We start from the raw sequence: 27,391 nt of genomic DNA on the forward strand, positions 1-27,391 counted from the left end.
GAATGACTTTGTTGAGTACTTTTACAACTCTATAAAAAAAACAGTGGACTTTGTGTTTAAAAATATTTACCTAGGCAGGTTCATGACACATGGACCAAACTACAATCATTGCTTAACGAAGTCAAGTAAAGACTTGAAAGGGCCAGATATACTATAAGGACCTTGCTTTGTGCACCACTATATGGACAAAAGCATTGGAAGACGCTACTTAATCAGGGTTTGGGCTAGACCCAGTGAAGGCTCGTGTTAATGCTTCATTTTGACATTTTGGTCAATGCTATGCTCCTAACTTTGTTGGAACAGCTTGGGGAAGGGCCTTTTCTCTTCCTGCATGAATGTGCCCCAGTGCACAAAACAAGCTCAATAAACACATGGTTGGATAAGTTTGGTGTGGAAGAACATGCCTGACCTGCATAGAGCCCAGACCTCAGCCCCATCGAACACCTTTGAGATGAACTGCTAAGGAGATTGCAAGCTAGGCTTTCTCTTCCAAAATCAGTGCCTGAGCTCAGAAATGCTCTGCTGTATGAATGGGCAAAAATTCCCACAGAAACACTCAGAAAAGAGTGGAAGTTAAAGTCATCCCTGTTGGTGTAATGGTCAGGTGTCCCAATACTTTTGTCCATATAGCGTATAACTATGGTGATTGCATACAACCTAGGAAGATTAAGAGTCACAAAGGAAATGGCAATCAAATTAGTGTTTTTAAAATCCTTGCCATCGGTATCCGCTGTATGAGTTATGAGCCCTCTAATCCCAAAGGAATGACTGACAATTCCTAAATCCCCAGCCATTGCACTGGTTATTCGGAAATATCTTTATGAAAGTAATCCTTAGCATTAATCTGGTTAGAGGAAGACTCGTAAACCTTTTATAGACCTTGTTGTAAAGATTACAAGTTCTGCTTTATTTTAACAATTTGAATACCGTGGATCAGTCATTCTGTGACTAAACAATGTTTCTTTTGTTGTTGTTGTGTTATTTAAATACATGGAAGTGACACAGAAACTCTGTTATACTCCCTTGCCTGTACATGCAATATGTAGAGCCTTGGGATATCAGATTATGACATCGTAACCCGTCAAACTCAGCTTGTTTTGTAGTGTTCCTTGATTAAAGCAAAAAACTGGGTGGTAAGATTTCGGTAAAATAGCCCAGTTTCACCAAACTCAAGTCAATAACTTAAAAAAGGAACATTATGTGTCTTTTTTTGTAACCTGCATGTTTATTAACTTCACATTTTTTTTTAACAATAAGGTAAGGAAATCTGCATTGTAATTATCCAGAGATATTGCATCACCATGTCAATAAGTGTATGACCTACATTAAGTTGACAAGACCTTTGTTTAAATGCAGGATGTCTCTGAATACAAAAAAGAGCCTTATTGATTACATGCAACTCTGGTCCTGGATTTTCCATAACCATTTGCTATAAAGATTTACAGAATTCCAAAAGCTTTTCTTTTAGAATAAAAAATATTTATCACACAAACATATTTAATCTTGAGCACCCGGGATCACAGCTGATTGCCCAGCCACTCTTTGTCCTCTGGGTTGGGAGAGTAGTTTGGCTGTGGGTTTTACCCACTCTTACTCCCCTATTTGTGTAATATTTGCTAGCCCCGCTCTCCTGACTTCCATTGCCAGACCAGGAAATGTCCAGTGCGTAGACTACCCGATCTACCCAGAGGGTATTGAAACCAAGCTAGAATTCCTCTTTATGCATAGTGCCCATTGGGAATTCTAGTGCAGTTACCATAGCATCTGGGTAGTCTACCCTTTGGGTGACTGGCTTTGTGGATCGGCAGGGCTAGCATGTTGGGATGGGACTAGTTTCAAATAGCCTTTAGATGATGTGGAGCAAGAGGGAGTTGGACAGGGAGTCCCCAACACTTTTCCCAGGATTTCGCCCGGAGACTCTATGTTAAACCCGAGGAATTCCCAGGTGCAGAAATCCCATTTTGGTTTCAGTCCATGATTTTCAAATGCATGCCCACATAAATTTTGCCACCTAGCAAATAATGGAACCGTCCAACCAACCGGCACAGTCCATTTGGTTGTTCTCATGATATTAACAGTTCTAAAGGTGTTCACCACCATGTTTTTTTTTTTTATAAACAGTCTCTCTGGCATCCCATGTTTAACGACGGCTCTTCTTTAGGTCCCAGATCCCTCTGTCCCTCTACAAGCTCCGAACGTTTGTTCTACAACACTAAAAATCCACAACAATAGAAAATGTGTTTTTAAATTAAATCACGCAAATAAAATAGAATATTCTCCTTTTAAATGCCTTACTTTTGGTGTTGCTGGGCTCCTGTTACTTTTATTCTCTCGGATTGTCCTCGATAAAAACAGTAATAATCCTGTAGTGTAGCAAGAGGTGGGTGGAGGCCACAGAGAGTACATCACTAATTCAAAAGGATTTGTATGGGCTTGTCCACAAATCTGGTAATTAACACCATATTATTCTGTCAGTAAACCCAATAAACCTTTGTCAAAACAATATTTCTTTTTCCGTCCTTCTTGAAATATTTATTTAAATTCCATTATTTTTCTAGATAAGAGGGGAAAAAAAAGTCAGGCAGTTTTAAGGTGGAACATAGTGTGTGCTATGCATAAAGAGAAATTCTAGTGCAGTTACCATAGCATCCAATGGAATTTTCTTGCTGTTTGCACCAGAACTAAGTTAATATATTTCAGAATTTGGGTTAAAAAAAAAATACTTGCAACTGCCAAGTGATGTCAAATCTAGATGATATTTGTGATGTCATAACTATGTAATATTATTAGGGGAATTTACCCTAGCCTGAAGAAACTTAAAAAAAAAAAATCAAATATAATTACTCAAAACAATACATTCTAATCTTTAGTCCAAGGCAATACATTTAAATATGTCTATATGACAATTGGCCGCTTACAATATATTTTGATAAATAGTATTCAAATATTACTCTGTGGTTAATAATTAAATTATTCATGCCTAACGAGAGAATTTATTTTATCGGAGGGGAAGACATCAGCTTAAACCAGACAGAAAACCTTTGTCCTCTATGGCTTGCCTTGTAAGCAGATTAACATTTGAATCCTTGCCGAACAGACCAGTATTAACAAATAATACAAGAAATCCACATCATCACCTTTGTCATTAATATGATGTCTATATTGGGATGCTCAACTACAGCTGTATAGCATACAGCACACACACACACATACACACACACACATATATAAAACTGGGCTGCACTGATCTAGTGCTGATGGATTGAGAATACTGGTCTTGTAGGTCCATCGGAGCATTACAGGAGTTGTAGTTCAGCTACAGATGACTTGCGTTATAGGCTGTCGTTATGTGGTGTGACTCAGCTTGGCTCGGGAGAGCTATGTATAGTTAGAAATCAAGTTTACAAGGGGATGCAGTCATAATTATGTAAAATGTGTAATTGACATACTAATTCTCCCAAATCCAATCTTGTAGTATTCTAAAAAAAGATTGCAGTTTATACCTTGTTAATTTAGGAATTCACAAATTACATTTTAACTGGTACTTATTTCTATTTTAATGGGGATGAAAATATTTTTTACCAGGCGCTGACACTTTTTACTGGGGAAATTAAAAGGTGTTCCTATGAAAGCCCTAAGTGTGATCTAATACCTGCCATGCACACTTGGTATTTTCCCTATGTTGCCCTATTAAAATTATGGCAGCCAATTAAAATTTAAGTTCCTTTGGTACTTGAGATAAACGGGAGCTTTAATGATGATCGCTTCAGCAAGACAGACCTAATAGTGTATTACAGCGGAGTTACTCCTGAGATTTCCATTTATTGTGCCAGAGTCCAAGGTGGTGCTGTTGGCATCATGCATGCTGATTTGCATGTGTGTGCTTGCAAGTTCATTATACATGCAATTGGATCTTTACCAGGTATTCCAATGTCAGTATACTGCCCCAGATCCAGCAATTCATGTCAATATTATTTCCCTTAGTCTCTAGGATTTTGGAATTGTCTGTATATATATACATCTAACATATATATAACCTACAATTTTATGCTGATGTTCGTATGTACCGTACCATGGATTATGAAACAAATACTAAATAAATGTACTTGTATTGGTGTTGTATAGGACCAGCCTTAGGTTTTTAGGGGTCTAAACAGACACAATAGGTGGAGGACATCTACAAAGCTATGAAAATAATTATACATACTGATTTGGAGTTTAACCCCTTAATGACAAAGCCCGTACATGTACGGGCTCAAAATGCATTGTTTTCAATGGGTTTAGGGACCGCCCATTGTCCTTAAGGGGTTAAGTACATTATAAAGGCATACCTTTAACCTCTGGGGTTAAATATTACTTTCATGGTAGTATTTCTTTTGGTTTTATATGCACCTGCACACTGCATTAGGCAGCCCCCATCCACACAGACCATCTGCAGACCATGCACCAAGCAGTATCCAGCAGCCCCTTTCACATACAACACAAAACAACAGTCCCTCCCATAAACACAATCGTCAGCCCAACTCCTCCCTGCACCCACAGCTATGCATTAGCTCCTTGCAAACATAACACCACAAGACACCCCTCGCTTAACAGCACTTGACACCGTGGAGCAGCCATTTATTATGATTTATTATGATGTCTGTATAACAGTGCTGACTATATATTATAAAATAGGTATGTATGTTTATTGTGTAGAAATAGTCAGAATACCTCATATTATTCAGCTATATTTACAATTATGTTAATAACTACAGGGAGAGAATATCCAGCTCCCTCTCATCAGCCCTTGTCCTCAGTACCCTCATGCTTGTCCGGATGTATTTGGGCCGCTGTAGATATACGCTATGAGTTTATTCAATTAGAAGCCTCTAGCCCTTGGGGGTATAATTCCATTTTCAGCTGCTGAATCTCCAGTATGTGAGGTTATCCCTTGTTAGTCCCCCATTGCACACACCCTCCCCGGCTGTAAACACATTACTCTGTCATTTCATCTAATCTTTTCCCGTTAAACGTTGCTAATTGAATCACGCTGGCGTTAGCAGAAATCATCCCTCTCCCTTGTGTTTTATTTCCCTTATTCACTTACATACATTGCTTATGGATCGAGAGATCTGTGCAAAGTTCTGGTTTCTGCGTTTTTATTTTTTACAATAACTACTTAATATCGAGAAACAACACTCGGTATTATTTAAGCAGCCAGTGCATGCCTTGTGTTCTGGCTACGCATGAATATTGGGTGTGAAACTGACAGCCTGGAACAGATTACTGGGCTTATGACCAGCATAGAATCAGCATAAAGCCGGTTAACACCCTAACCTCACCACTTTACACATATCCCACACTCTACCTCCCACTGCCTCCTCCTCGGCCTTGTCACTCACTAATCCGTCTGTTCCTGGCTTCAGATACTAGACTTGTTAGCCAGGACATCAAACCAATTAGTATAGGATTTAAGCTCTGTCCAGCGAGAACAAGAGTGGGCGACACACAAAAGATGTGCAGTGACTTCAGCGGTTTGAGAAGCTTGATTTTGAGAACACATAGATTTTTTACAAACTCTGACCCCCGAAGTCTGCAATATTTCTTTTGGCCGTGTGCTAAAGTCTGTTTTGAAGTTTCGTTTTTTTTTTTTCTTACTGTGAATCACTATACAAAGGTTAATTTTGACTATTATGCTGGTTCTTCCAGCCGCCGTTGCATAAAGTAATTTGTTTAGTTGAACCTTGGCAGTACTGATGGCATTCAATTTTTAAGAGATTTGATAAAAAAAAAAAAGCCAGTTCACCTTAGGTACTACATATGCTTAAAAGCAATAAAATATAATGTATTATGGACATTATAAAAATGTCAGATTTTAGTAGTTTGTCTTGGCCACATATTTTCACCAGTGCTGTTTTTGAAGTTTCATAGGAAATACATATTTTAGTGGGGACCAATGGTGAGTAGTTCCCTTCAATGGAAAATAATAGAACTGGTAATAATAAAACAGACTTAAAGGGAATTTACAACCTTCTTATAATTAGTGGATTTTAAAACACCAATTTCTTTCTAGAAAGTTGACTAGCCAGTGATTTAGTCACTTCTGCTCAGTTCGGGAAATAAGTTAATGGAGTCAATGGAGACAATGTGTCTGTAAGGAGTCCACTTCCTTTTTTATATTACCCTGCTTGATAATTTATTACTTTTTTTAAAAAGGAACATTTTGCAAGTAAGAATCACCACCCCCCCCTCCAGCCGGTCAGATCACCGAGGTACCAGTCCACGGCAAAATCGAGTAAGCCGCTCTCAGGTTAACTGTATGTGAATAATTGTCAAATCCTCATGGCAATAAGCGTGATCAGTTATGGCCTTCAGGGTCAGCAGCCAGTGCTTAGGCAGAGGTTGTGTTAAATCTTGCCAACTTTGAGTTAATTTGCTTGAAAAGTCGATTCCTGACCACTTTTATTGTTTAGTTGTGGTAAGAAATTTCTAGATGAACTTGAGTCTGTACATACATATGACCCTTAAGCCTTATAAGAGGAGACGGATAAAAAAACAAAACGAAGGCAGCTTTAACACACAAAGGAATGTTCAGTATCGATCAGGTCCACACTTCAGGCAGAGAGCTTAGTGGTAAGCGTGCCATGGGCTTGCTTCCTTCTTACTTGTCTGGTTTTGCAATTCGATCCGGGTTCTTTAAGTCACTATTTTGTTTGCTGAAGATGCTTCGCTGATTTGGCCTGATGCCCATTTCTGTCAACGATTTTTCCTCTTTCGATTATGTATTATTCGCTCTAAGGTCCTGAGCCAAGTTTGCTCTGAACTTCTTACTACTTGGAGTTCTGTGTCTATCTGCACATTCTTTCTGCCACTTACTAACGTTCTATTTTTGTGCTGTGACCATGACAGTTCACTGAACTCATGTATGATGTTAAGCTTATCCTTATCCTTCTCTGTTTAATCTCAGAGTTTTTCGCCAGTTTCATTCACCTAAGTACATGCAATGCGTGTCTTCATCTCAGTCACTTGCTGCAGTTCATCAATGGGTGGGTGGCTTGATTTCCCATCTCCTTATATTAAAATAAGTTTTCCCCTTCTCTTACCTCAATATTCTTTTTCTGATCATATTAAATTTCCTCTCTATTCCTGTTTTCCATATCATCTCTCTTTTTTATGTTTTCCACTTGTTTTCATGGAATTAGCACCATGGGATTTGAAAGTCTTTGCAAAAGGGAATTGGTGGATTAAATGAGTCGTCCTAAGTATGATTGGGTTGTAGCAGCAGGCGGGGCACTGAATAGAGTGGAGCCATAAGATAGAATGGAGATCAGCGTATCAAGTACCGAAGAGGATCAAGCCATTGCGAGCAGAAGAAGATTATAGGATTAGTCATATCCCAGTGGTATTGAGCACCAGTTGGCCACTCATAAATCCACTATCTCTGCCGCACTTGATCAGTCAGTGTCAGGTCTGTTGCAGGTTAGCAGGGGACTTCAGAAGAGTTCATACCCTGACTATTCAGAGGGAATTCCAGGCCCAGTTACAATAACACATTGTTATATGCATTCAAAACATCTGTTTGAGGATCAGTGTGTGCCCCCAGCCTTCAAGTCTGTCTTATATCAGAAAAATATATATTGATGACCCCAGGATTCATTATCTTTTCTCTAGACAGATGCAAGATCTTTTTTACAAGACTCACTTTGACTTTTGGCTCTGTTAATAAGCCGACGGGCCATTACTCGGAACTGAAATATGTAACAGGCATTTATTTCATTATAGGAACACCCACAAGAAAGCATTGTAAAATGTAAGATTATTTTACTTGGCAGTGTACATTTATTTTGACACTCATCAAACATATGTACAGATATGTAAGCTCTTGTCAGTCTTCTGCTATATAGTACGACCAAGAATATTTCTATTTACTTTATCATGAAACCAAATATAAGTCCGTAACTATGGGTCTGCAGCAACTACAAGAACACTATGTGCATAGAAGCTTATGCCTGTGTAATGAATAAAGCTGAATTAGTCTAGTAAATAAAGTAAGTCTTAATATGTTTTTCTTACGAAGTTGAAAAGCTATTAATGTCTTGCAAGCTTGTGTCTGAGACTTTAACATACAATGTATTCTCTTTAATCCATACCTGCAGTTTATAAACCTCATGTTTAAAATAAATGCTGCAGAAGCCTTGAAATTTTAGGATATTGGAGCTATAATTCACAGTACCTAGTGGATTTTCACTTTTGCCCCATTTGTATGTCAAATCTACATTATAGATAATTTTGCATGGACTCCAATGCATTTTACGGCATACAAATTAGTACAGGCATTCTTTAGTTATTGGAGTTAGAAAATGAGATGTATTTATGAGATTGCATTTAGCTCCTCCCACTCAGCTGCTTCTACTGAAAGCAGGAAACATTCTTAAGTACACATTTTTGCACATGCTCAGTAGAACTCTCATTCTAATGAATGGTGGTTCTTCTCCCATTCAAATCCCATCAAAACCACCATGAAAAGCAGTAGCCAATCACATCTATGCAATCTGAACATTGACATTTAATTAGCGTGTTATTGTTTACGTGTGATTGTTTGCACTGATTGCCTGCACCAATTTGCTAAATGGGCTACAATAAGCTAAAACTTAAATTTTGGGCACTAAGCAAATTTTTGAAAAAAAAAATATCCTAGGCTATAGTCAAAACTGGAATTTTCATAAATGTACTGACCAGTGTCAGTCCATTCCAATAAAATGTTTCTACTGGTTGCTTCACATTTAGCACTTTGAAGGATCTCCTTTCAGAGTTATGGGCTACGGTTGTTTCTGCTTAAAGTGCTTTGGGGTGCACTCAAACCATTACAGGTAACAAGGATCTTGTGCCTGGGGGTCACAAAAGACATGATTGACATGATCAGTCCCTGCCTGGCTGCCTCTTAACTCCTATCCTCAAGCTGGCAGTCGTGGAATATTGCTATATTCTCCCTTACCCTGCCCTGCCTATGCTTCCCTCCTACTCCCTAATTGGCACAGAGATGAATGGATAAACATTGGTGTCCCTCTCTGCCTCCCCCCATGTCTTTCAGATACTCTAATTGGCACTGAAATGAACTGAAAACCTCTGGATGTGTATTTTTTTAACTTTTTATTTTTCCCGTGGTTTCATTTGTGCGAAGGATAAGCTTTGATTTTTATCTGCGCGTCTTCGGACTCTCAGCTTCTGCCCCTGCATTGAATTGTTAGATGTGATATAGGATTAAAAGGAAAAAAAATTCCTTTGAAGCTGTGTCCACTTTTCTTTGTGTCTTTTCCTTGTTCTTTTTTTGTTCCTTCCTCAACCACAATATAATTCTTGTTGTTCAATTTACCCTTCTGATTTTAAATATCATTCCTTGCCCGTTTGTTACGTATGTCTTTATATATTCCTACCTGGCACTTTGTTTCCTTTTTTAACCTTAGTCCTTGTCTTGTCACCCAACGCGTTTCTCGAACATCCTAAGAATTTGTTTTATAATTTTTGGTACCTTGTTACAATGCCACATTTCTTATCTTTATTTTACTCTCACTTGTTTTGTCCTCTTTCTTATCCTATCCTTCCTAATTCCATCAGTAGCTTTCAAGCAGCGTTACCTCCATTCCGCCCCCCTCCATATTTATGTCCCCTTTGATTAGGTGGAGACAGACGGAATTCAGAGCTTTTAATTAAATGATAACGGCCCCAGGCTCCCTCCCTTCCGGATGATAACACAGGCCTTTATCGCAAACATGCTTCCAATCCCTTTTTCTGCCTCTCTCCCGCTCTCTCCTTTCATGTGTAATTTTTAATTATGTTTTATTAATCTCAGTAGCGAAATAGTCTTAAAACAAAAAAATATATTATTTTTTTTTACAGTACGTTGTGTCTTTATACTCCTATAAATGTATCAAATACGTTAAATACATTAAACGTTTAGGCTACTAGCTTTAAATTTTGCCTGCAAAATATCCAGAGTTGCAACCATTAACACAGGCTTCCTATGAAACAATAAATGTATCCATTTTGTTCAGAATTGTTCCACTTTATAACAGTTTTAGCATTGCATAAATATATGTCAAAATATAAACAAAATACATAAACATGATGCATTATATTATACTTTGTATAGCTGATATAGCATAAAAAATGGCACTATACAAACACAGAGGTCACAAGGGTAGTTTTAGGAACGGAGTTAAGAAAGGGTTATACCCATTCTTATCAGTTATTTCTGTATAGTTCACAATCCGGTACCTCATTTCTACTACATCTCTTAGTTTAGATTCTTATACAGGAAAGCTAAATCAACAAGTAGCAAAATTGTGGTATACAATGTTTTATTTTTATTTTTTTTTCTTGGCTGTCTGTTGAAGGAAGAACTCATTTAATGTTACATGTGCTAATTTGACAGCGGCAGAAGGCCCTTTGGGCAGTGCAACAGAAGTGGGAAATATGGCACAAAGAGGAAAAGTGTTAAGTAAAAGTCTATTCTTGCCTGCAACATGTCTACGAAATTAAAGATGATCTAGCATAATCTGAACAATGTGTCCTCCATCAAATATAATTCATTTACGTTAATATGAGTCTTCTGGGGAAATCTGGAGAGACTCATGTAGGTGTTGAAAATACAGTTTCTGTCCAGTATCCTATTGTGTTGGTTTTCATGCTTGCAAATGGAGACAATTATAGTCAGAGGCCATAAGATAATTGTTTTCATTTGATGGTGGCTGGCACCCTCACCTCGGAATTCTAGATGAAGATCCAGGACACCCATTACATTTTACTTGTTAATTGTTGTACGAAACTGTATGATATCTTACAGCCTTAACTAATATGGCCTTTGTACTTAAGACAAATAAGAGTCTTGGTTTGGAAAATAAATGGCTTGGTCTTCATTCTTTGTCATTCAGTCCAACTAATGACATCCTTATATATTATGTCATAGTTTTGGTCATGGTAGTGGACATTATAAGGCAAAGTAAAAGTAAATAATATTTCCTTTCCTCGTTTTCTTTTTACCTCTTCATTTTTCCTTGGTTAAACCCTTGGCATTTAATAAAGTTAGTTCCTTTCTTTTAATTCCCCAGATTGCCATATTGTTACTGATTACTTCCCCATGGCTCCATATGCTCCAGTTGTTGGCAAAGTTCAAGGTCAACTCTCTCGGTTTATGCACTATTCTCAGGGTAAATGGGCAAAATCTGACGGCCAGTCAGCCCCTCAGTCTGTTTAATGAGCACGTAACAGTTGGTGCTTTTGTCACTGGTAGATCACAGTTGAAATCCTTACTCTTGTAAATTTATTTCATAATGGTTACATTATTAGAACTATTTGGTTGGACTGTTCCCAGGTACTAAATTGTCTACTACTGTAGAAATTTTAAGATTAGTGAAAGGGTAGAATTAGCTCTGTAGTTTGTATTCTAACATCCATCTGCAGTATCTGCTAAAAATAGTCTTCAGAGCCATCTCTGAAGGAGTCTTGTGTTGTCCAGGTGTGTGACAGTCATTGCCGTCAAAACAAGACCACCCCCTCATAAATATATGTAGGTTATTGACAAGAAATTGTCTTTTTTGACACGTCTCAGAATACTTTTGGTTGTTGTCACCAACATGCTGTGACGCTACCTTCTTAACATTTAGACAGGTGTGTGTGTACAGCAGGTGGGACATACAAAGTTTGCACAAATGGCTGTCAAAGTAATCAATTCAATGACTATGACATTACAACTGTAAACATGAAGTTTATATCTGAAAAGACAAACTGTCCGCTTTATTCCAGAACCCAGAATTCGCAAAAATGCGACTCTAGTGCAAAACTTATGTGATCTTTTCGCTATAGCAACCAAGGTGAATGATCCTGCTGACTGGACTATTCAGTTGGTTGCCGTGGTGACAAGGTTACTTTTACAATCCTTGTATTAAAGTCACTTTTTATGCATACCCCCCCCCTATTAGTTTTAAATTACTTTAATATATTTGTCTACTGGTGTTGGTTTTAGGCATCTAGTCTTCCACCATTTTAGTATAGTATATGATCCACTCTGTAATCATAGCAAATTCAAAATAAGTAAATAAATTTGTATTAGTAATATAATTGTAATATGCCAACCTGCCTTACTAGGCCTAAGCCAAAGCACGATGCTGCCTGCCGCCATTACGTGTAGTGCCTAAAATCAGCATGCTATGGTTGCATTATGCTTACATGTTTATTATATATATATACACACACACCATATTAATATGGTACAGTATTCAGTTATCTAAAGCTTAACCATAGTTTAAAAAAAATAAATACTAACTAGAGGGGAAAATGGCGTAGGCCTGTGTCTGCCATGATGTAGCTTGAGCTCAGACCTAAAATGGAGGCATGCTATGTGAGTAAATGGCTGTATGCTGTATCGATGCAGACAGTGTATGATTATATATATATATATATATATATATATATATATATATATATATATATATATATTTATATCCTATAGATTGTAAGCTTGTTTGAGCAGGGCCTTCCTCACCTGTTGTATCTGTTAGTCATTTTGTTATGCTACTTGTTATGTCCTGTCTACCCGTTGTACAGAGCTACGGAATTTGATGGCGCTATATAAAACAATAAATAATAATAATATGCAGTATGAATGACAGTAGACACTTTGCACTGAGACCCTGAAGAAGCTGGAACAATACAGGAATGCAAATAGACCAGGTGTAATAAATATTTACAAGGCAAGTGGCTCACATTAGTAATCATTCACGCCATGCAACACAACATGTTAATTTTTAAGAGGTGCATTTCCTGTGGAATATAGTCCTCAGGTTGTAAAGTTCAACCCCAATTAGCAACATATTGCATAAGAATGGAGGCACTCAGCCATCTAATGCTGCTAATACATAATTTAAGAAGCATTTAATAGCATCTCACATTTAGGTTTTAGCAACATAATGAGAAATGTAAGAACTTCTGCCTCAGCCACCTACAAAAATGTTGGAAAAAATCCAAGATGCATCTCACTGGTATGCTAGCATTAACCCGTCGAGTGCTGGGGCACTTACAGTAATTACCGTACATATATAATTTTAATCAACTACATTTCTGGTATTGTGATACAGGCACAATATATACAGCTAGCTAACTAGCACGGGAAGCATTGCAGAATTGTGTATTTTACTACGCCTAACCGCAATTACTATGATGATACAGTTTAAACATGGTACAAAATGGCCTTAACCGAAAAAGACAGGTCTGCAATGATATCATGGCAGAACAGATTTAAAATAGGGACAGACATTTTATTTCCCTTTTTTCAAGTGTTTGTCTCACCGTTAAAGGAGATTAACTTGACAGTGGCCAAGCTTTTAAGAGAGTATAAGATGGCTTTTTGCACCAGTCAGTAATTGCTCTGAGCATCCACAGGACCCACCAGCGTTTAGTCGACATGTTAATCATAAATTAATTAACGTTATATTTTCCCAATTCTGAACTAACTTTATTCTTTTACGAGTGCTACTACTATTTTTTTTTAACCTGTCGTCCATTTTTACTTAAGCTCATCTTGTTGGTGATTTATTTTTTTAATATTCGTCTACAGTGCTGCGTTTTATCCTGTTTCTGTGAAGCAAAGACATGTCTAAGGACATTTTATTTCATCCCCCTTACACTTTTAAGAATTACTTGGTGTTTCTTTTTTCCTGTTTCTTCATTCCCCATTTTTCCTAATATCCTGATATATACTAAAGATTTATTTATAACCAGTGGCCCTTTTTAATGGCAGCTGCAGAGGCATAAGGGGACTCATATTCACATGCTACTGGTGTGTTCTACCCTACCCATTAGCTTACACAATATATCACACAGAAACATTGTGCTGGGCACGAGTAGGCTCCATTTAACGATTTAATGCATTTTCACAAATTCTCTCCTCCACCATATTTCAATCTGCTGTGTCTCCCCGTCGTATTTCACCCCCCTTCCTTTACAATGCCTATAAAGAACCTTGATGCTGGTCCTTCTCCAGTCAACACTCCCATGTATTTGGCTCAGGAGTCTCCTGATTGGCTGTTTCCGGGAGCCACTCAGGAATAGATGTTTAGCCTTTAGATTAATGTCAAGCAAATCAATAGTTTCTGCTGGCAGCAAGTCCAAGGGCTGCAATGGCAGAGGTTGATGGCCTTGTAAGTTACCCCATGCTATAGAACTGTTAATGCACATTGATAGCAAGCGGCTCAGCACCAGAACTCTGCCAATAGTTTGCGCTCAACTATTTGATGCCAGGACATTGTGGCTGCCAGAGACGCATGCAAACCCTGCAGGCTGATCTGCTAACATCCCCCAGATGAGCCAGCTCTGATTATGAGCCAACTAGAAACATAAAGAAAACAATTCTATAGTGGTCCTCTTTACGTTATCTTGACATTGAGCAGTTCACATTTCCGCCATGTCTTTATTTTATACCAGATCTCAAGTTACATCCTGGCAGATTCTAACTTAAATCATATTGTCTTGTCCCATTTAAATAACCTCACTCAGCTGTGGGTGGATGTGCATGTTAATATATATATATATATATTATATATATATATATATATATTATATATATATATATATATATATATATATATATATATAAGGCATATACTTTTAATATAGTGAATTAAACATTTCTATAATATTGTAATAATGTAATGTATATATATATATTTTTTTCTGTTCCACTTACTTTTCTGTGTACACTCATAGGGAAAGGGATTAGAAAGGGGTTTGTCACCTTAAGTGTCACACTGTTTTCAAATGTATTTCTTTGATTGGCATATTTGCAGATTTTACATACTATGATATGAGAACGAGGGTTAGATTCCTACTCTTTTTCCCATAGGATCAATGGTTCTGTATTCACGTCCCTGCAGGGGTTAAGTGTATTAGCTCTCTGTTTTATGTTACCTGTCAATTCTTATTCTACCTTCAAGTCTCAGGAAGCGTTCCCCACACCCTTACAGTTAATCCTCATTTGTCATATATATCACATATACTAAACTATATCTACTAACCCTCTCTCCTTTGTTTATGAAGGAATGCCAGTGACAGCTATGATAGTTCCAATGGAGAATGCTTGAGCCAAAGGGGTCTATAGGCAAGTGCTTGTAATAAATGAATAATCATCATTAAAAATAACATGGTGACCCATTAGCGACTCAACTACTTGATCAACATCACCTTAATTTTACTGGCGAAACTAAACTCAATTTTCTAAATACCACTAAAACACATTATAGGGTTTGAAAAGATAGCATAGGTCTTGCACAATCATAGCTTCTAATTAAAACAAAGTATATTACCTTGCATTTTTACAAGGACATGTCTCAGGTGACCCACCGTCTCGTGGTCCGAGGCAGCTATCTCTCTTAAGAGACCACATTGTGTATTGAGCGCCTCTCATTACGCAGCTCTGCAGATCTCTTCGAAGCTGTAAGGGTTGACGCTTCTGCATGTGTTCCCCAGTGACTATGCAATGCACGTGCAACTTCATGGAAAATATAATGCCTGCTACTTTTCCTCCACAACCCTGTTATTTCAGCCAGTATAATTGTGTGGGGTCTCCGAAATCCCTGCGCTGGAATCAGTAAGCATATAATTATACTGAAGCAGGGAGCCACTGGGAATGAATTGTATGCTGCCTCTCAGAAGCGACTTGATCCATACCCTGCACCTCACAATTTTTAAATACTCTTGTATGTATATTTCTGTGTATGGTGTTAATACCCTAGATGAACGTGACAATTTTATCCTGATATTATTCATTGAAACACAAGAACGACCTGCTTGCTATAATCAGAAAAAATATCTTCACTTTGATGCCTTTGATGTATATGACCAAAGTACTCCATATTTTTTGAATCAACCACACTATATGTATAATATTTTACCTTGGTCCCTAGTAATTGCTTTTCAGTGACTATTTTGCATTTGTTCTATCAATGAAATGAATGATTGCTAAAGAATACAGCATTGGACAACCTGTCAGTTCCTATTATTCTTTAAAATGTTTTGTATTTTACATTCCAACTGAAGAGTGAGGCAGACATTTTTATTCCTAGTTATCATCTACTTTTCTCCTTTATTCCAGAATTTCATTATTTTGCCATTGTTTATTGTCTTCTCCATTTCTCCCTTCGTGCGCAGAAATCCTCTATAGATTCATAGTGGATCTTTTTAAAATGGAGAATGCTTCAGTACTTCATTTGCATGCCTGTTCCCACATTCCCTTTGGCTTCGGTTATGCTTCACGCTGTGTCTAGCTTTTCTCTTGTAAATTTCCACTTGTAGTTTTAGATAATCCACAAATATGTGAAAAACCTTCCTAACTTGCCAGTGATGGTAGCGGTAATTAATGGCCAAATTCTTGCCAAGCTTATAAGTAGCCCTCTTCTTCATTTTGCAGCTGATTTAAAAGTGCACATCTTAGCATTTTATAATAATAATAACGTACTTGGGCTTCATTGACCCATGATTTAGATTAGTCCACAAATTTAGATCACTTTTGATCACTTTTTGCACTATGAAACCCTTCTTGACTTGAGTGTAATGCTGTAGATGTCACAGCTGATTATCGGACCTCCAGAAGATACTTTTGATCTCTGGTTAGGTGGGTGTTTAATTCAGGGGGTTCACCATCCACTCTTTGGGCTCCACCCACTTCCCTTTCTTTCCTACCAAACCATGGTTAGCCCCATGCCTTCAAACTCTAAAGGACAATAATGAAGGGGACTACCCCTGGTACTCAATAATTAAAACCTAAGTACAGCTGTGGGCAATGGGTACCGATGTCCCCTCTCGGCGAAGAAAATAGTAACAAAAAAGCCAGGTGCATATGGATAAACAGCAAGCGTCCAGTGGCACTACATTTAATTAAATACGTCGAGCAAAAGTTACAAACCGCAAATGTGTGAGGAAATGTACACATTACAGAGCTAGCTTACTGGACAGACTAAAACATTTTCATGGCTTACAATTGTCAGCTTGGCCCCCGGTTCCACTAAACCTACCACTACCTTTTCTGATCATAATTTATAAATAGAAGAACATAGATAATTAAATACAAGTGGACATTTGGACATTGCAAGTTCACTGGTCACTGTTGTAATTAAATATTCTAGACTATAGGATGAACTTGTGTATTACATAGCAAAGGTTTTCACGTGATAGTATTATTACTAGCCCTTGGTGGTTGCGGCTGGCCCATAATTTAAGACCATTACAGACCATTTGGTGTTATAAACAGTTGAGGTGTGTTGCTTGACATTCCCTTGTTTATTTAGGGATATCACTGATGGCCTGATTGCCTGCCTGCAGTCAACAAAGACATGTTGACAATCACTGACTTAGTTGGTAGGTCTATCGTCACACTTCGGCATGTTATTGGGGAAAAAATATTTATGATTAAGTTTAATGTTATGGTTTTAAGTAGCTCAGTAAACAGCCCTGTGAAGAACGTGACTATTTAGCTTACAGTATGTTCACTTGAAATGGCAATGTCTTAATATGTTTTCATGTTAACTTGATTTACTGATGTTGAATGTTTAATATTTTATGTAGTCTATCAAATGTTCCTAAATGAACGAGTGTACCCAATGAATGAATAAGTTTGTAGTCAATCCTGGTGAAATTATCGTCTGTCTTGTCCACCACGCATCAATAAAGGAAAAAGCATTGATAAATTCTTATAGCAATGCATCAGGTAGAGTTCATGGTGCATTATCCCACAGGACCAAAGTGAACTAATGGCCGGGTATGTGGCATAACAAAACCAAAAAAAATTGGAATTTTGGAATCTTCTTTTTTTCGGGGGGAAAAATATCAAAGCAATATAACATTACTACAAAAAAATCTTTTCAATGTAAACATAAAATTCTTTTAAATTATTTGAAAATGTACGTAGTTAATCAGCCTAGTGTTTGGAATGGTATGGGTTTCCCTTTTGATTTTTACTAAACTTGGAGCAATCAGCAGGGGTAGTTCATTGGTTTCAATGTTGACTGCTCCACATTTACAACTTTGCCCCAGGTTGTCTATTTCTAAATATGGCTCTTGGTGCCATTTATTTATCTAGAAATATTTTCACTGCCATTAGCTCTCTTTGATTACCAAGTGGGGCAACCCTGTAAAACAATGTTTGAGTGACAGGCTCTGTATACTCATGCCATGTTACCTCTGTCCCTGTCTGACTGGCCTGCCCTTGTCTCTCTTTATCTTTCTCTTTCTCTTATACATGTGCACTGCCACAGGGAAGAGCGGTGAACATTTCGATAGTCCGCTTGCCCGGGATGTGCCAAGATTAGGCTGCGGTCTGCCTCATTATAAAGTTCTAAAGTCCGCAGGGCAGGCGACTCTGCAACCCGCGATGTAGAAAAGATTCCGGTAAATGACCTCCTGTTCCTCTCCTTTACTCACTTTACATGTTTAGCGAGGACAGGGGTGCATCTATTGTGCTAGAGATTATTAAGTACAGGGAAATCCACGTCCTATGTTTGATGGCCTTCACACAGTGTGTTTTAGATTAACTGTTGCAATACGCACAACTTCTGTAGTTACTGATCTAGACTGAAGAATTTAGAATTACTTTATATGTTTAGATACAAATGTTAGTGGTTATTTCAAGCCACTTAGCTATACACATATAATTTATGATGGGATTACTGATGTGGGCATAGGCTATCAAAGAAGAGCAGTGTTGATTGATCTGAATTTCTGGCAAGGCCTCAAAGCTCAAATTCGAGCTGTAGGCTGCTGTATGAAATACAATTGCATTGTTCATTCAATATTTTTGAATGTGTACTGTTGCCACTGTTCTATACTGTTAGTTTTTAGAAACTTTGTTAGAGCTGGACGAGTCCACGTGGACGCAATTCAAATGCTTATCTTGGCATTTCTCATCAGAAGGTGAGGGGCAAGAGCTGGAGCCTCTGCTCTTTCATTTTTTGGGTCCTTGTGTGTGTATAGCAGGACACGTACAAAGACCATGATATAGACAGTAAGAGCCCTGTTCACCCACTTTTAAACTGCATTGTTTGTATTTGTCAGTTTTTATCTTTATGGAAGACGTTAAGAAAAGTTCACAGTGTGATTGCATGTCAAGTTACAACCCTGGTTGCACAATACATATAGCTTTGGATATTGAGTGGATCAATCCAGACTAAATCACACATGCTTGCTTTAGCCCTATGATATCCCCTTGCATATATTACATGATACACTAAGATGTGGGATAATTTCCTAAATATATCTATGTGTGGAATCCAGGTGAGAAAGGACAGATGTTAATTTAGAAGTATATAGGACAAGTGCAAAGAATTCACATACTTTTCAATTATTATGTGTACATACTAAACGTATGGCAAAAATCCTTTAATACAGAAGGAGCAGCTCTGGTGCAATGGGTAAAGAGTGATACAAATACCATTGCAACCGATGAAAGGTTACTGATGATGGCCTTACCACATTGCACCAGATTTTGGCATTTGTGTATGGTTTACTCAACATGACTATGTGTTACCATGGTAGGAAATGATAGTATCCTCTTGGCTTATTGTTTACATGTATAAAAGACTATAACTTATTTCTTTGACTGGGTAATTGAAATAATAGACCATTAAGGAGCAGATAGATAGCCTATCAAGATTCCAGTAAGGCATTTCACACTGTTTCTCATAGAAGACTATTACAGTGTTTGGGTTTGTGAAAGTAGGTGAATGGATAAGGCAACGGTTGTGTGACAAGAGACAGAAGGTTAGAGTTAACAATGAATATTCAGAGGAGCGTCTTTTTACAAACAGTGTTCCCCTCAGGGATCAGTCTCAAGACCCGTACTTTTTAATATTTTTATTAGTAATATTACCGAAGGTCTTAATGGTAATGGTAATGATTACCAGCTTACCAGTTTAATGGTAACAATTATTTCTGAGGATTTATAGGTAATCAGGTAATGCAATAAAGTGTCAGAAAAATGCAAGCAGTGTGATGTATTGTATAGCTATGGGGGGGGGGACAAGAAACCACAGGGTCCTGATGCAAAAATGGCCCTGGGAGCCCCCCAAATTTACCAAGCAACATGTCTCACAGTGCCACAATTGCCCTAAACAGCTTTTGAGTGTCACATTTGCGCCAAACAGCTTATTGGTGCTATCCTAACCCCCAAACAGCTGGTTTGTACCACCTTGTCAGTGTCCTCAAACAACTGTCTGTGCCATCATTGCCCCCAAACAGCTGGCCTGTGCCATCATTGCCCCCAAACAGCTGGTCTGTGCCATCATTGCCCCCAAGCAACATGTCTGTTTCTTTGCCCCCCTGCCAACATACACTTTGGCACACATATGTAAACACAATTACACACACACTCATACTCACTAACACACACGTACACATTCATTCTAACACACATACACACTTAATCTCACCACACTTACAGATACATGCTCATACACACAATTACACATCCATGCTCACGCACATACATAGACATCCACGCTTACATACATACATACATACTTCCTGCCACCGCACACCTACCTTTACTGTGATTGAAGCTGCCAGGACCTCTTTTTTTCTTCATGTGCTGGGACCAGTGCAAGATGTGTGTGTCCTGGAAGAGATGGCAGATGTTACCCATATTTTGACCCCTTCTTGCCCATTTTCAAGTTTCTTTGTCATTTTGGTTTCTATTTGATCTTCTTGCACCTCCATGGTCTTTGTCAGGCTGAGTAGATTAGTAGTTGTCCCCTGAGGCTGACAACAGTTGCTTTTTTTTTATCCCTCAGGTGACATCAACTTTTGAGATGTGTTATTTTATTTTACATAATTCAGTATAACTAAGACACCCCTGCTTGGGGTAAAATGAGACATTTTAATTGTTTATCTTACAATCTTTGCAGCCTACATTTTCATATTTGATTTAAGATGCATTCAGAGTCTAGGGAGCAAGCAGTGGGAAGGGGAGGGTTGGTAGGATGGAGAAATGGGACTCTTAATAGCTCAGGGGAGGGGAACACCAGCTGTCAAACAGATAAAGGCAAATACGTAGTGAACCTTAAGGGCCCCCAAATCGTCAGGTTTATTGTTCAGCAAGAATAGTAATTAAATCTTTTGTTTTGACACTTTGATGGTGCATCACGGCCCTCCGTCTGCATCTTGCAAACTCTTTGTACACAGTTACATCAAACTGCAGTTATTTCATCCTGTTGCATCACAACAAATTGCCTTTTCTACTGAAACGCACTGCATTTGTACATGGACAAGGAAATGACCGCTAATAAGGAAACATTCAGGTTGCATAAGCAGCTAATTATGTCCATGATCTAATTGTTGTGATGATTACTTAACCCATTCTAAGCTCAGGAAACATAGCCCCATAGCATTAAAATGAGAACTGGGACCTTCACACTTTTCAGAGTGCCTTTTCCTGAAAGTCCATATAGTATGTGCTTATTTTTCAGTGTAATTATTATTGATATTTAGATCAAGCAGGGGACTATTAACCTCTGGGAAGATGAGATCTGCAGTAAGACTAGCATATCTAATTTGTTTCCTGTCCTGAAGCTCTCTCCTTTTTCCTCCCCCACCCTTGCAAAGGCTGCCTTAACCAATCAACAGCAATCAGCAACTTAACAATAGGAGAGAGATAATATAAGGATATGAATAATCATGCATATTCGGAGAAAAAGGAAATTAAGATGACTGTACTCTGGTATACATAAAGTACGTATATTAACCTATAAACAGCTGTATGTCCTTGTTTTTACCTGTAAATACAAATGCATAGGGCTATTTATTGCATTGAATTGTAAGATCTAGGATGAATGACATGCATGACCTATGAGGAGTGGCTAGTGAGTCTAAAGCAGTTGTTATAAAATCAATAATAAAATCAAATACATCTTTAATTTAGGTAATCAGTCACTGCCAAAAACAGACAACTATAAGCAGGTCTAGTATATTATGAGCTAACTTAAACATATCTATACAGCTATTTATAGCCCATTAAAAGCAGATGTGGCAGAACTGAACGAAGGTATAGCATGTATAAATAAAACCTGTTATTTACATATTCATGGGAATGATATGGGTCAGTTATATACATGGCAAGTAAAGGAAGACTTGCTGCAAATTATTAAAAGGATTTTAGTCCATAGAACATGAATTATATAGATATGTATACTTTACGTGCCTTTAATATAATGTTCTTTGATGCCCGCAGAGTAGGGTATTAGATCCATCATACATATAAGGGTTCATTTAATAGCATCAAAATTCCATATAAATCAACACAGCCTTTTTGCCTCGGAGATGCACCATTTTTTTTTATATCTGACCATTGTTTGATTTATTTGTATTTTTGTTTTTAATTGATTGTCTCTCCTCTATGCAGATCCGTGTGAAGAAATAATTGCTATGGCTTTTAATGGATGTTGTATTTTAAGTCAACTTTTGATCTCTGTTGTATAGTGGAACTGCACCTTTGAACATTTAACGTGCCTACAAAATCATGCTCCCCCAAACTGAATAGTTATAGCATTTATTCCTGAAAAAGCTCACCTTGACACTAACCCTATTAGCTAATAATAGATCAATACCCCAAAAAGAAGACAAAAATAGAAAGCAAAAGCAAAACAGGGGGAAGGGGGAAACACAAAAGTGTATCTGAAAAAGTAGGAATCTCACCCAGGTGGTCCACAATCCTGTCTTCTATCTAAAGGGCGTGTATGTCCACGTTATATATCCTCATCTGTATAGCAAAATAAGTTTATAGATGTCCCGCTAACATGTTACCTCCTCCAAATCAGCATGTTTTAAAATCTTGATTTACATTCTGTAAGCTAGGGCTAGCCAACAGGAATGTGTCTTTGTTGATAAGACTATGGTCTCACAGCTGCTGGTGGCATTTGGTTGACCAGCCTCAATCACAATTCCACAAGCTGATCGAATTACACCATTCTTTAAGTGTCATACACGTCATAAAGTATGAGATAAGGTCTGACATATGTAAGAAGCAAATTGACCTATACAACCTAAAGCAACTGATCACCATTAATAGTTTTCTATTTTTTTTTTGTCACCACCCAGATCTCAGACCACTGCCTGATGTAGCCATGACAGGAAACTGCACGCGGGAATGCACAGAATATGGTCACTCTGACACATGCTGGATGCCTGGCCAGCCATCCCCAAACCGCAGGCCTAAGAATGCCCTCAAGCTCTCCACTTTTGTGCCTTACCAAGACAAGGGGAGTCAAGAGCAGATTGGCAATGGAAACCCTAGAATTCCAGAGGACCGCGTCGGAGGCAACAACAATAGCACCACCAAAATGGCTAACATCCAGCTGTTACCGACATACAGTGCCTTTTCAAGTAACAGCCATGAGTCATGTACAGACTCCCCCATGGAGGAAATCCCACTAACCCAAACCGCTGACTTCCAGCATGCCACAACTCCTTCTTCTCAATCTGCCAAGAGGGAAATATATCTGTGAGATTTTGACTTTTTTTGGCATGAATTGAACTTGAAGGATATGGAAAGAATTTGGGAGTTACTGATTTTATCCAGGAACCTAAACAAGGCCAACCTTTAAATGGAGAAATAGGAACATAACTAAAGACAACAAAATGCTTTATGGCCCATGCAACCGCTTTTGGCTTAAGCGTACATTACATTAGCGTTTATTTAGTTTTGTTGGGCTTTTTTTTTTTTTTTAAATGTTATTATTATTCCTATTGTATAACTCAAAACCATCACCAACATAGACTCTTCATTGTCATAAAGGTCAGACCTGGATTTGGAAAGGGGAAGCACATTTTTTAAAGAGTAGTTTTTATAAAAAGGGAACATTTTGCAATTTTGTTTCTCAAAGAAAGAGAAACTATAAAATGAAGAAGGACGTTTAAAAGCCATCATGGTTTAGTATTTGAAATCCTGATAGAGGGAGGTGTCACTTTTTCATACTGCCATCTTTTCAAGAGGGTAAATGTGCTCATGGATGGAACCTGTTTATTCATAGTGATTAAGAAACATTTGAAAGATTTGCAGTTATAGTTCAGTGTCTTAATTCTCAATTGTTTAGAATCTCTCTTCTAAATCATAAGTAACAAGTATCTACGGTTTGCACATGTTACATTTTCCCCCTTTTTTGGAAGACATATTTCTGCTATGGCATGCCATAATTTATACGGTCATCAGCAATCTTTCAGCAAAATAAATCCGTCAGGCACAGTAGCTGCCTTATGTAAAAGTACATTTGATCCCCCTAGATCCCATCGGGAAAATGGTACGGATTTCCTGCTATGTCAAGACACCAAATCTAGAAATGTTATCTTGATCAACTCAGCCTTGCTTTGTGATCCCATTTTATAATTAAGTTTTATTTTTTTTACTTCAACCAAATAATGTGCTTAATCAAAATGGGAGTGTGCATTGTAACATTTCCCTTAGGTTTACCAGGTTTCATGGAATTTTGTGGTCAACCTTGTCATTAAAGGTTGTCCACATGTGTGCACTTCGAGTCAACTATTTTTTAGAATGCCTATTGGTTGGGGCAAGTTGTTTTGTTTTGGTTTTTTTTTTTAATTAAAAAATATTTATAATTACTAGCATGCAGTAAAACAACTTTAAGGACTGCTCGGTTATGAGCCAAACCCAAAAGTGGATGAGCAGACTTTAGAGGACACTCCCTCGTGTTGGAGATCATGGTTCTGGACCATTAACCACTTCTACAAGGGCCTAATAATGTAGTAAACCCAGTACTGAAAAGTGGCAGCAGCTTGTATCACCAGTTTTTAGAGCTAGGTAGAAGGTGGGCTAAAGAGAAGAAATGGGGAAATATACCAAAGGTGCCATCTGAGTATGGATGATTGCAAGGGACAGCCAGATTGGGACCAAACTGTATTCTGTCTGCATATCCAACTCATCCATTACAGGGTAAGCTGCGAGTTTGACTGGCCTTTTCATGTAGACTTCTGTAAATACAATCTATTTTGAATGAGGATTCAAGTCTGCCTGATTTAGCTTTTATTGTTGCGTGAAACAAGGTGTTTATTTATTGTAATTACTTTTTTCCTGTTTTAACTCTGCAAAGTGTTCCAGAGCAGTCGGGTCACTTTGAACAGCTTTTGGTTTCAAGAGCATGGAGACACATTTATAAAGCAGCATTGATTTCTGTCCATGTTTAAGGGAGAAAGGAGAAGGCGATACCTGAGAAATACACTTGAGTTTTGTATGTAATGTTCTGTTTATCTATTTTGCACATAAACTGGGAGTCTTCTGACTGAGATCTTGGAGTAGAACCCACAATGCACTGATACAGTCAACGGAAGAATTGTTTGTAAATGTACCTTTTACCAATTATGATACACATTGTGTTACGGTTAGAGGGGCAATAGGCAATTTAAACTGTGTGATACACAGCGGTTTTTATTTATCGAAGTGTGTCAACACCAACTCATTTTTGTCATTTGAAGGTGTGTGTTTATTAGCTGTGCTTATTAATCAAACTTTGGTTCATAGGATTGTGTGGTTATTAATAAATCCTTTAAGCCCACAATTGCCAAACTGGGGTCATGTGTATCCAATTTATTAGTTGTGACCTTTGACACATACATAGTTGACATGAGAAACAAATAGGCCCATAACAATATTGTAAAGTACTCATCCATTATACATTTCATGTTCTATAGTACTTTATACCTTACATTGCTCCTCTCCACCATTGCCCCTCTCCACCATTGCTCGCTGCATTGACATGTCGGTGATAAAAAATACAAGTTGAAATGTCTTTCTAAATCATAATCCCTACTTGTTCATACTTTGTTCTCCCAGTAAAACTTTGGTAATCCCAAATGCTCAAAGTTTTTAAGATTCCTACCATGTGCATAAGTGTTTGTAATAAAGTGACTGAGCCATCAATTATTCCACTTGTGGTTATGTGAGTATAAGCCAAGTACCTTCAAGGTTGAGGGCTTCGAGGGTCATCTCTGTGCATTGCGTAACTATTTACCCCATCGCATACAATTTTTTTTTCTTTTAAGCCTTAAGGCCATTTTGCTAAACAGACCTTACAGATGTTTAGCTATCCAGAAAATATCTTGGGACAACTGGGGGCCTGACAATATTTTCTCTGAACTCAATGGATGGAAACAGCATGTATCAGATACAGGTGCCATCCATGTGTAACAATATAAAACTTATCGGTTAACTAAGCATTACTGTGGTTGTCTTCTGATGGAGAGTTGTGGTCACCACAAGTGTCTATTCTATGACAACCCAGTTGTCGCTCCTTAAATCTACATCATTTAAGGGGAATTGTACATATAAGAGGATGCTGATTATTATTTGGTATATGGTCTGCCAAAATAACACTACAATCCCAGAGACTTCCATTTCAGTCTATGCATGTAGTCCTCATAATCGCATGTTGGCTAAGGTGATATTATTAAATACGTTTGACACTCCTAAAATAATATTGGGTTCTCATTTTCACCCTACCACCCCCCTTATGGCAATTATATACAGATTTTCCATTTGTTATTGGAATACCCTGAAATAAACATCTGCCAATCTTGACTGGCAAAGGTTAAAGGGGGGCTGTAGTAAATTTGCAGCTGAAAGTCCATCAGGTATTATCCCTATCCTTGGTATGATATAGTATGATAACTTAAGGAAGATTATTAGTGAGTTTTGGTCTATTGCCTACAGTTCATGGTTTCCTTTTCTGTATCTTCTATTCAAACAATCCCAATCCAACCTGTTTTTAGCAACAACTCTATTTCTCTTTGTTCATGTAACCTTCAACGATGAATAGATATTGCTATGAAATTGTAGCTCTGAAGTTTTACATTGTTCATATATAAAGAATAGACAGCAGGACTTTGGCCATTTTCAACATGCATGAATGTTGCTATATTGTGAGATAATGGTTGTAGGGAAAATTGGTCTCTTTAATTTGTGTTCCGGTACACCCATAATAGAAACATAATATTCATCCACAATGTATAGGAATAGGGTGAGCCATAAAGGTTTTTAAAAGCAGAAAGCAAAATATATTTTACCTGGTCAGGATTGGTGCAGCAAGCAAGTCTGTCATTTTCTTTAACCACCTTTAAATGATAAGCGGTTACATCTTGGTGAATCAACGGGGTCTTTGATGCCCATTATTACATGACCCTTCGGCAGCAGGATTTGTAAGCATTGAAACATGGCATGTACCTTATTTTGATATGTTTGTCCTGATCGCAAAGGGCACTGTTTAAATATCATGTGCACATTGGTCATTTTGCATTCAGAACACACTTTCTAGAGGCACTGAATTTCCTAAGGATTCCAGTGGCTAATTCTGCTGTAATGTAACAC

The 27,391-nt window shown here is 37.8% G+C and overlaps 1 protein-coding gene across 1 annotated transcript in view; it reads left to right on the plus strand.

The window, feature by feature from the left end:
* PCDH1 (protocadherin 1) overlaps positions 1 to 24,246 on the plus strand; it is a 96,366-nt gene extending 72,120 nt beyond the window's left edge. The window contains exon 5 of the mRNA XM_053465443.1: positions 23,116 to 24,246. Coding sequence (XP_053321418.1) covers positions 23,116 to 23,522 — 407 coding nt within the window. The 3' untranslated portion in view covers positions 23,523 to 24,246. The remainder of the gene's footprint in view (positions 1 to 23,115) is intronic.
* The last annotated feature ends 3,145 nt before the right edge of the window (positions 24,247 to 27,391 follow it).

Source organism: Spea bombifrons, chromosome 4 (genome assembly GCF_027358695.1).
Source record: "Spea bombifrons isolate aSpeBom1 chromosome 4, aSpeBom1.2.pri, whole genome shotgun sequence".
NCBI lineage: Eukaryota > Metazoa > Chordata > Amphibia > Anura > Pelobatidae > Spea > Spea bombifrons.